The 11862-nt window shown below is 41.7% G+C and overlaps 1 protein-coding gene across 1 annotated transcript; it reads right to left on the reverse strand.

Annotated features, from left to right (window-relative positions):
• Positions 1-3694: 3694 nt before the first annotated feature.
• LOC145877589 (interferon a3-like) lies at positions 3695-5096 on the reverse strand. The gene is made up of 5 exons (XM_082973620.1): positions 4947-5096; positions 4719-4790; positions 4141-4293; positions 3900-3998; positions 3695-3781 (listed from the first exon to the last, which is right to left on the reverse strand). The coding sequence occupies exons 1-5, from the start codon at positions 5094-5096 to the stop codon at positions 3695-3697; spliced, it is 561 nt and encodes a 186-aa protein (XP_082829746.1).
• Positions 5097-11862: the final 6766 nt, after the last annotated feature.

The raw sequence follows: 11862 nt of genomic DNA on the forward strand, positions 1-11862 counted from the left end.
TCAACCTACCGGAGGCGGGAACTTTCATTTTCCAGACAAGCACATGCAGCAGTATGAATTCCATGCCTGCTCCGTCTCCTGGACGAACAAATCACAGTAAATCTATACACATTCTCCTTGAAATCAGCTTTAAATTATAGTTGAACCACAAGATAAGATTATTCCATTTAGATATCGGCTAGACTATTACTATAGCGAGAAAAGGCTATTCGCGAGCTTTGCTTTCAACTGCTAATAACTTCGCGTGAACCGATAAAATAAGTCTGATAACAAAATCGTCGAAGTCGAAATAAAACCCACACTTCTTAATTAAGAAATGTAGCCATATAAGACATTCATTTAGTGGGTTTCGTTCAAAGTTAGTCCGAAATATTGTTCCGTAGTCTTCTGCTGTTGCGCTACAAATGAAAAGTGAATGGGAGACGTCGCTTCACTACCCATATCTCTCAACTTTCATTTTCACAATGACGTAACCAACTTTCACCCTACTGTTGTCTGCTGGTGATGCAACGTTGACAAGCAACGACAACATGATTTGTTGGAACTTTCTATTTGTCGTTTATTTTACAAGGGGAAAATGAAAATAATATGTGACAAAAGTTCCTTGGTATAGGCTACGATATCAGGGATATTTTCCCTACAGAGTCAATAGTTTTGAAAGGGCGGGGGGGTGTGTGTGTGTGTGTGTGTGTGTGTGTGTGTGTGTGTGTGTGTGTGTGTGTGTGTGTGTGTGTGTGTGTGTGTGTGTGTGTGTGTGTGTGTGTGTGCCTGTGCGTGTGCGTGTGCGTGTGCGTGTGTGTGTGTATGTGTTTGTCATAGTGTTGTGCACGTTTTTGACTATACAAGGTCAAATCTTGGCATTGGTTCATTTCTCCCTTTTTCTATATAATATTGGGATTAATTCATCATATACAAAGCCTGTTCAACTGTAAAGATCGTATAGTGTAGAGAAGTGGTCACCAAAACTGTCTGCACGGTCCTGGAGAACAGCAGGAGATGGTGCAGGCTTTTGTTCCAACCCAGTACAAACACACCTGTTCCATCAGGGTCTTGATAAGATGTCATAGGTGGTTTCATATGGAAATGTCATGTTATAGGCAAAAATGTCAGATGTAGCCTAATTTTTCTGCTGCATTTATACACTCTAACTCTCTGAGATGCTTTATAAATACTGGCCTTGGTGTTATTCGATATAGCCTTAATAGGATCAGCAGTGAGGAATCATAATAGTGACACTTGAAACATGATTCCAAAGAGTCAGAGAGCTATATTTCCCATCACATATATCATACATTTATTGCCTATAGTTTTACAGGCATGGCAATAACATTAGCAACAGGTCTGCGGCCACAACACAGGACCACTGATAGAATCGCTGACCTTGTGGCAACGTCCAATGTGCTGAAGTGACTGACGTCTTCATGCGTTTTAGCGCTAGTAGTGATACATGTCAATGGTGCTGAAACGTCTTATGTCACATGACACGTCTGCGGTGGAAGCATTTTGGGGTTTTCCCAGCTGTTTTACACAAGTTGTGTGATGTCATCAGTTTCACCTGAGTCTTCTCCCTAGTAATAATAGACACCTTTGGCTCAGGTATCGAATTGGGTAGGGAATATGTAGTTTGAAGAGCGTTTGCATATTGAGAAGACGTCTCCAAGACATCATGATAGAATGTTGATGTCTAGCCGACATATCAACGATGTAGAACTGTAGAATTTAGAATGTGTAAGACGTCAATGAGCAAACAATGTCTAAACTACATCATCCCAATGTATACAGGACACATCGTGCCTACCCACTGAGCACGGTGCTGACTGGACCGGCCTTCTTTATTTGGTCAGATTTTTGGTTTGTTTGTTAATTTCATTGTCCATGTATAAATTTGGACAGCACAGTACAGTAGAGAACAACAGAGTACAATTCATTACAGTGGAGTGTACAGTAGAGTACTTTACAGTGGAGTGTACAGTACATTACAATACAGAAGAGTACAGTAGAGTATAGTTCATTACAGTACAGTGTACAGTACAGTAAAGTAAAGTAACGTACAGTAGAGTACAGCACGGTAGAGTGTAGCCTACCTTACACTAATTTACTAAACTGTACTGTACTCTACTGAATTGAACTATACTGTACTGCACTGAATTAATATCTACTGTACTGTACTATCCTATACTTTATTGTACTCTACTGTGCTCTATTGTATTGAACTGTGCCATAACATATGCTATGTTACAGCTTTATTCTAAAATAGTTTTATTTTAAGAATCTTCTTCAATGTTGAAACAATACCCCATAATGACAAAGCATGGTTTTCAGAAATGTTTGCAAGTTTATAAAAAATAATAATTCTAACCACATACTGTCCATAATGTAAATCCATCCCATCACACAAGTAGTGTTTTCTTTGCAGCAATTCAACCATAAAGGCCTGATTCAGGCAGTCTCCCCTGAACACTTGATGTTGAGATGTGTCTGTTACTTGAACTCTGTGAAGCATTTATTTGGGCTGCAATTTCTGAAGCTGGTAACTCTAATGAACTACTCCTCTCCAGCAGATGTAACTCTGTGTCTTCCTTTCCTGTGTCTGTCCTCATGAGAGCCAGTTTCATCACAGCGCTTGATGGTTTTCGCAACTGCACTTGAAGAAACATTCAAAGTTCTAGAAATGTCCCGCATTGACTGACATTCATGTCTTAAAGTAATGATGGACTGTCATTTCTCTTTGCTTATTTGAGCTGTTCCTGCCAGAAATATGGACTTGGTATTTTAGCAAATAGTGCTATCTTCAGTATACCACCCCTACCTTGTCACAACACAACTGATTGGCTAAAACGCATTAAGAAGGAAAGAAATTCTACAAATTAACTTTTAACAAGGCACACCTGTTAATTGAAATGCATTCCAGGTGACTACCTCCTGAAGCTGGTTCAGAGAATGCCAAGTGTGTGCAAAGCTGACGTCAAAGCTGGGTGGATACTTTAAAGAATCTCAAATATAACATATATTTTGATTTGTTTAACACTTTTTTGGTTACTACATGATTCCATATGTGTTATTTCATAGTGTTGATGTCTTCACTATTATTCTGCATTGTGGAAAATAGTAAAAAATAAAGAAAAACCCTGAGATGTGTCCAAACTTTTGACTGGTACTGTATTTATGTACACTCTGGACTACGACATATTTCTATGTTTCTTATGTCCATTCTTTTACTTTTAGATTTGTGTGTATTGTTGTGTATTGTCAGATATTACTGCAGTGGTAGAGCTGGAACTACAAGCATATCGCTACACCCGTTAAAACATCTGCTAAATGTGTGTATGCCATAAATTAAAATGTATTTGATTAAAAAATATTACAGCTGTAGAGGACACGTTTATTTAATGAAAATATACTTCATTATTACAATAACAAACATTTCCTATCATGTTGCAATAATAAATATAGTATGCAATGGCCTTCATGAATACAAAACAAAATGCACGGAAACATTGATACATTAGGCTATGTATAACTTAAGTCAATCACAGAATTATTCAGTATAAAGAATTATTTACTCCACAGAGTTGTGAATACATTACTACACAATAAATAAATGCATAAAAAAACAAATAAGTAAACATGTAAATAAATAGTTGAATAAATAGATATATAAATAAATAATATGTACACAACACACACATAACGCTCATTGGCTACTTAATGTTGTGTCTAGTCTTTGTAGGTGTGCCAGCACCACTGTCCTTATGTCTTCCCAGCCGCTTGCGCTGTATTCCTGCATAAATGAAATACACTTGTTAAAAATTTAAGAATAGACACATGTTGTATCATCATATAAATACATCCAGATTTGGTGAATTTACTCTCTTTGTAAGATAAATGGATCAACCTACCTCGCGTTTCAAGTAATTCTTCAGGAACTTGAAGTGAAGGCTCATCTTTTTGTTCACTCTTTTGACAGATTTTGATAGTCTAGTTTTCATAGACTTTACCTGTTAGAACAAAATACAAATAATTAATTTAATATTATGATTTGATTAACATGTAACCACTTATATTATAATCTAGTAGGATAGTATAATGTTTTTCCTTTTTGCATTAATGTTTAAGAGGCGAAAATCACAAATGACATACGCATTGGTCCAGCTCCGAGGTCTGGCGATAGAGGTCATTCATAAACTTGTCAACTCCTTTCTGGTCCCAGGCGGTGGACTCATATTTACCACTGCTGTACAATTTCTTTATAGCGTTCAGAGTATGCGAAATGAAGGCCATCTGTTCCTCAGCCTAGAAGAAGAGTGAACTGTATTAGTATATGCCTTGTGAATTGATGGCAAATATCAGAAAATTAGAGCAAATTGTATATTCGTTATAACCTAATTATATACGCTGCATTCGGGAAGTGTTCAGAATCCTTCACTATCTGCCCATTTTGTTACGTTACAGCCTCATTTTGAAATTGAATAAATATGATTTCTCTCATCAATCTACACACAATAACCCATAATGACCAAGTCAAAACATGTTATTCGACATTTTGGCTAACTTATTAAAAGCAAAAGACTGTTTTTGCCATTTTAGAAATGGTCTGTAACGTAACAAAATGTGGAAAAGGTGAAAGGGTCTGAATACTTTCCGAATTCATTGTTTATTCCAATGTCAAAAAGAAAGGTTATGGATAGAAGAAAACCCTTTTTATGCATATTTCTTACCTTGAAATTATTGACTTGTCTGTATTGTTTGTCAGGGAAAGTGATCTGAGGATCTCGAGAGACTTCATGACCCTGAATTGCCCAAAAATATTAACAAAATCTTGCATTATTATTACTGTACCAAAAGGAGTCAGCTAATTTAAATGAAACATTGCAGCTCATGAAATGTTGAAAAGATGACAAGAGCTCAATGACCAGGAAGTGAATAAACATGACCCTATATCCTACCATTTTCTGAAGCATCGTTATGGTGTTGTTGCTGAACACTTGGAACATGCTCGGAGACCGAGGCAGTGTCCTCATCCACGTGCATCCGATGGTTTTATTCCAGGTGCAAATCGTCATGACCAAGCACATCCAAAAGCTTATTGAACCCATTTTAGCGTAGATAAACTGTAGTTCTCGTTCTGTCCGCAATCAACGTTAATGCCCTTCCGAAAGATAGCCTACTTCGTATAATTCCGACAAAAGTAAGTCTACCGAAACGGATAAAGAGAACGTGTTCTTCCTGACTGATCAATTTCTAGAATACACAAGTTCTGCCATGCTCCAACCTGTGTCGATCCTTTATACAAAGAGTCTGCAAGGTATTCCAAAAGTGAAAGGGGGAAGTTCCCTTACACTTTCATACCTGAGTGTTGTTTTACGTCTGGAGAAAATGCACGGAAAGGACAGGTGTATCGCTCGAAGAATTGTTACATCTTGAGTTATTTGCTGTTTTATCATGAAATATTGGCCTTTTAACCAGGATATTGTTGATAAAAAAATAAACATGTGAATCCATCGGACTATGGCCTAAATAAATATCACCATATAGAACATTTTTGTTTGGCCTTTCACTTCGAAAACCACAGTATTTCATGTTTGAAAACGCAACACCTTTTCATTTGCACACAGCAACTTTGGTGTCAACTACGTTGTAACCACCTGCTTAAAGGGTAATTGTGGTTTGTGGACCCCAACTGCTTATGTAAAGATACAGATCAACCTTGTATGGGTTGAATGAATTACACACTCAACATGACTTTATAACGTTTTAGAAACAGGTTTGGGTGGTCTGAAATATTTTGGTAGACCCCTTTCTATATGCTCCCGGATTTCAGAAAAAGACACTGGTAGCCTATGAAGTGCACAGGCAGTATAGACCGTGGGAATACTGCTTCAATTGGAGCCTATATTGCGGGGGCTTTTGAATCTGGGCCTATAGGCATGTGTGTGTAAGATAGGTTTTTCACGTCGATCATCTGTCAAAGTATTCAATATTATTGTCTTTAATGCACTTGTAAATGCATATTTTATTTATTCATCCAGTTATGTAAGTTGATGGCACCTCTGCAACTATTTCCTTTCCTCTCCAGGGACTGAAGAGTAGAGGCTTGGTTTGAAGAGCGATTGGTATACTCCATTGAACTAATATTCAAATGATTATAATAATTATGTTGCATAATATCCAGTATTGTCACATCCTGACCAGTGAAAGAGGTCATTTGCCATAGTAGAGTGGTCAGGGAGTGGCAGGGTTTTTTTTATTTTTTTTTAGGTATTTTGGGTTTTCTTTTTCTATGTGGGTTTGTTCTAGTTATCATTTTCTATGTGTTGGTTTTCATGTTCGGCCGGGGATATGGTTTCCAATCAGAAGCAGGTGTCTTTCGTTGTCTCTGATTGGAAGCCATACTTAAGCAGCCTGTTTTTCTATGGGGTTGTGGGTAGTTGTTTTCCGTTTTAGTCTTTGTACCTGACGGGACTGTGTTGGTCGTTTTTGTTATTTAGTCAAGTGTCATCATTAAAAGATTGAAAATGAGCACTATCCACGCTGCGTCTTGGTCTCCATTTCCCGACCCCTGTGACAGAACTACCCAGCACCAACGGACCAAGCAGCGTGCATTCTCGGGGAGGAAGAGCAGGACCCAGCAGTATGGTTCTGAGGAGTGGACCTGGGAGGAGATCTTAGATGGGGCAGGACCCTGGACAAGCCCTGGGGAGTATCGCTGTCCGCAGTGGGAGATAGAGGCAGCGAAGGCAGAACGACGATACTGGGAGGAACAGCTCGGTAGGCAAGAAGAGGCCGAGAGGCAGCAGCAAAAACATTTTTTTTTGGGGGGGGGGGCACATGGATAGATTGGCAAAGGTGAGGTTAAGACCTGAGCCAACTCCCCGTGCTTACCGTGGGGAGCGAGTGACGGTAGAAGCATCGTGTTATGCGGTGGTGCGCACGGTGTCGCCCATGCGCACTCACAGCCCGGTGCGCTCAGTGCAAGCTCCTCACCGTTGCCGTGCTAGAGTTGGCCGGCAGCCAGGAGAAGTGCACCGGTTCAACGTATCTGGTCTCCGGTGCGTCTCCTCGGCCAAGGTTATCCTGCGCCAGCTCTACGCACGGTAACCCCAGTTCGCCAGCTCAACCCAGTGCAGCCTATTCCAGCTCACCGCCCTTGCTGGGCTATGGTTAAGATCGAGCCAGGGCGTGTTGTGCCAGCCCTAAGCGCCAGACCTCCAGTGCGCCTCCAAGGCCCAGTGTACCCTGTGCCTGCTACGCGCACTCTCCCTCCAGTGCGCCACCATAGCCCAGTACGTCCTGTGCCTGCTCCGCACACTCTCCCGCCAGTGCGCCACCATAGCCCAGTACGTCCTGTGCCTGCTCCGCACACTCTCCCGCTAGTGCGCCACCATAGCCCAGTATGTCCTGTGCCTGCACCTCGCACTCTTCCTCCAGTACGCCTCCATAGCCCAGTACGGCCGGTGCCTGCTTTGAGCACGCGGTCCTCTGTGCGACTCCCCAGTCTGGTGAGGCCGGTTCCAGCTCCCCGTAGGAAGCCTCCAGTGATGATCGATGGTCCGAAGCCTCCAGTGATAATCCATGGCACGAAGCCTCCAGTGATGATCCATGGCCCGGAGCCTGTAGGGATGATCCATGGCACGAAGCCTCCAGTGATGATCCATGGCCCGGAGCCAGTAGGGATGATCCATGGTACGAAGTCTCCAGTGACAATCCATGGCTCGGAGCCTCCAGTGATGATCCATGGCACAAAGCCTCCAGTGATGATCCATGGCACAGAACCAGTAGTGATGTTCCATGGCACGGAGCCTGCAGCGAAGGTCCCCAGTCCGGAACCTACAGAGACGCTCTCCAGTCCGGAGCCTCCGGCGATGCTCCTCAGCCCGGAGCCTCCAGTGACGCTTCTCAGCCCGGAGCCTCCGGCGACGCTTCTCAGCCCGGAGTCTTCGGCGACACCTCTCAGTCCGGAGCCTCCGGCGACGCTTCTCAGCCCGGAGCCTTCGGCGACACCGCTCAGCCCGGAGCCTTCAGCGGTGGTCTGCAGCCCAGAGCCTTCAGCGGTGGTCTGCAACCCAGAGCCTTCAGCGGTGATCGGCAGTGCAGAACCTCTGGTAATGATCCACAGGTCAGGGTTCCAGAAGCAGAGGGATCTGCGGTCAGAACGGGGGCTACGCCCAGAGGAGGAGCCACCTCCATAGCTGGAGGATTGGCGGAGGGTCTGGGTGTAGCACAGGAGCCGTCACGGACGGTGGCCAGCCTCCCTTCCCTCCCTTTTTGTTTAGGGTTGTTTTTGTGGGGTTTTGGTTTGGTGTGCAGTCGGGGTCTGCACCTTTGTCAAGTGTCATCATTAAAAGATTGAAAATGAGCACTATCCACGCTGCATCTTGGTCTCCATTTCACGACCCCTGTGACAAGTATGTACTTTGTATTATTAATAACTATACGAACAAACAATATTTTACAGTAATATGATGCCACAGTCATATGATTTACTGTCTAAAAGTGTATTCTAAAGGCGTTTATTGTTTTTCATTGGAGATTATGTTGCAATGGAATTATGCTAACATTTCATGGAGAAATTCGTCTTCATTCATCGGTTGATTCACATCACACATTTTTATATAAAATATATACAAATATTTATATAAAATATATTATATCAAATATAAGCTGTGTGTGTGTGTGTGTTTATTCAAATATTATACACACTCTTAGAAAAGGGTTCTATATTGAACCTTCAGGGGTGCCATATATGAAACAATCAATAAAACCCTTTTTGGTTCTATCTAGAACCTTTTTTCCTAAGAGTGCGTGGTAATTTGCTGCAACATGGAGGAATAACATAAACACATAGGAGTGTCATAATTAATATATTTAACAAAATTACTTATAAAACATGTTTTAATAAACTTTTATGCAAAATGTAACTACAATATGCTACCATGACACGTGTTTTCTTGGCATTTTTTTATTTCTTCTGAAAATGTCTCAGGATGCCGTCTATTTCAACTCTCAAGGCCTCCCGTGCGCACTAACTGATTTTTCTTTAGACAGGCATAGATCAGGTGAGGTTAATAAATAATCCCTAACGCCTTAATATTTTGAGTATGGTCAAGTATGGTAATTAATCTCTGGATGGTGTATAATAGCAACCAGACACTGCAAATATATCGCCATCCTTCCTAAATGAGCTGGGGTGAGTGAATGGAAACTCAGGAATGTCACTCTGAGGCTAAAGATGATTTTAAAATAGCAACAGTGTGTATTGGCTGAGCTGATAGAAAACTCTGCATGGATCAACACCATTGCATTCACTCCACATTACAGGCCTGAATGACAAAGTGAAAAGTTGTAAACCTATTAAAAAATAACTCATTCTAAAACATCCATTCGGGGTTGCAACATGGCTGTTAAGTAATATTGCAAGACAACATGACAAATTAATTAACTTTTGTGCCTAAATAAATTTCCCTCATTAAAATGCAAATCATTTTATAACATTTTTGACATGCGTTTTTCTGGATTTTTATGTTGTTATTCTGTCTCTCACTGTTCAAATAACCCTACCATTAAAATTAAAGACTGATCATTTCTTTGTAAGTGGGCAAACGTACAAAATCAGCAGGGGATCAAATACTTTTTTCCCCCACTGTAAGTCCCGCTATGCCCTCAGACGAACCATCATACAAGCAAAGCGTCAATACAGGATTAAGATTGAATCCTACTACACCGGCTCTGACGCTCGTCGGATGTGGCAGGGCTTGAAAACTATTACGGACAACAAAGGGAAACCCAGACCAGAGATGCCCAGTGACGAACTAAATGCCTTTTATGCTCGCTTCGAGGCAAGCAACACCGAAGCATGTACTAGAGCACCAGCTGTTCTGGATGACTGTGTGATAATGCTCTCGGTAGCCGATGTGAGCAAGACCTTTAACCTGTTAGGGCTAGGGGGCAGCATTGACACGGCTGGATAAAAAACATACCCGATTTAATCTGGTTACCACTCCTACTCAGTAACTAGAATATGCATATACTTATTACATATGGATAGAAAACACCCTAAATTTTCTAAAACTGTTTGAATGGTGTCTGTGAGTATAACAGAACTCAAATGGCAGGTCAAAACCTGAGAGATTCCTTTACAGGAAGTGGCCTGTCTGACCATTTCTGGAACTTCTTTGCCATCTCTATCATTTACTAAGGATCTCTGCTCTAACGTGACACTTCCCACGTCGTCCATAGGCTCTCATAGCCCGGGAAAAAACAGAATGTCGTCATTCCAGCCCCAGGCTGAAACACATTATCGCCTTTCTCAAGTGGCCCATCAAGAGACACTAGCTTATGCGCGTGACCCCGACCGCCCCCGCCTTTGGGATTTTTTCCTCTGTTTGCCGAAAAGGAGATTCCCTGTCGGAATTTTACCGCTTTTCTACGAGAAAAATGACGTAAAAATTGATTTTAAACAGCGGTTGACATGCTTCGACGTACGGCAATTGAATACTTTGAATTTTATTGTCAGGAATTGCGCCAAGCGCGCGACACTTCTTTACTATTTCGGATAGTGTCTGGAACGCACGAACAAAACGCCGCTATTCGGATATAACGATGGATTATTTTGGACCAAACCAACATTTGTTATTGAAGTAGACGTCCTGGGTGTGCATTCTGACGAAGACAACAAAAGGTAATGACATTTTTATAATAGTAAATATGATTATGGTGAGTGCTAAACTTGCCGGGTGTCTAAATAGCGAGCCCGTGATGCCTGGGCTATATACTTAGAATATTGCAAAATGTGCTTTCACCAAAAAGCTATTTTAAAATCGGACATATCGAGTGCATAGAGGAGGTCTGTATCTATAATTCTTAAAATAATTGTTATGCTTTTTGTGAACGTTTATCGTGAGTAATTTAGTAAAATGTTAGCGAATTCCCCGTAAGTTTGCGGGGGGTATGCTAGTTCTGAACGTCACATGCTAATGTAAAAAGCTGGTTTTTGATATAAATATGAACTTGATTGAACAAAACATGCATGTATTGTATAACATAATGTCCTAGGGTTGTCATCTGATGAAGATCATCAAAGGTGAGTGCTGCATTTAGCTGTCTTCTGGGTTTTGGTGACATTATATGCTGGCTTGAAAAATGGGTGTCTGATTATTTCTGGCTTGGTACTCTGCTGACATAATCTAATGTTTTGCTTTCGTTGTAAAGCCTTTTTGAAATCGGACAGTGTGGTTAGATTAACGAGAGTCTTATCTTTAAATGGCTGTAAAATAGTCATATGTTTGAGAAATTGAAGTAATAGGATTTTGAAGATTTTGAAAATCGCGCCACAGGCTGGCAGTGGATGTTACGTAGGTGGGACGAATTCGTCCCGCCGGTCACATAGAGGTTAAACAGGTCAACATTCACAAAGCCGCGGGGCCAGACGGATTACCAGGACAGGTACTCAAAGCATGCGCGGAACAACTGGTAAGTGTCTTCAATGACATTTTCAACCTCTCCCTGACCGAGTGTGTAATAGCTACATGTTTCAAGCAGATCACCATAGTCCCTGTGCCCAAGGAAGCGAAGGTAACCTGCCTAAATGATTACCGCCCCGTAGCACTCACGTCGGGAGCCATGAAGTGCTTTGAACGGCTGGTCATGTCTCACATCAACAGCATCCTCCCAGATACTCTAGACCCACTCCAATACGCATATCGCCCCAACAGATCCACAGATGACACAATCTCAAACGCACTCCACACTGCACTTTCCCACCTACAACAAAGGACACCTATATGAGAATGCTATTCACTGACTACAGCTCAGCGTTCAACACCATAGTGCCCACGAAGCTCATCACTAAGCTAAGGACCCTGG

Source organism: Salmo salar, chromosome 03 (genome assembly GCF_965601325.2).
Source record: "Salmo salar chromosome 03, fSalSal1, whole genome shotgun sequence".
Taxonomy (NCBI): Eukaryota; Metazoa; Chordata; class Actinopteri; order Salmoniformes; family Salmonidae; genus Salmo; species Salmo salar.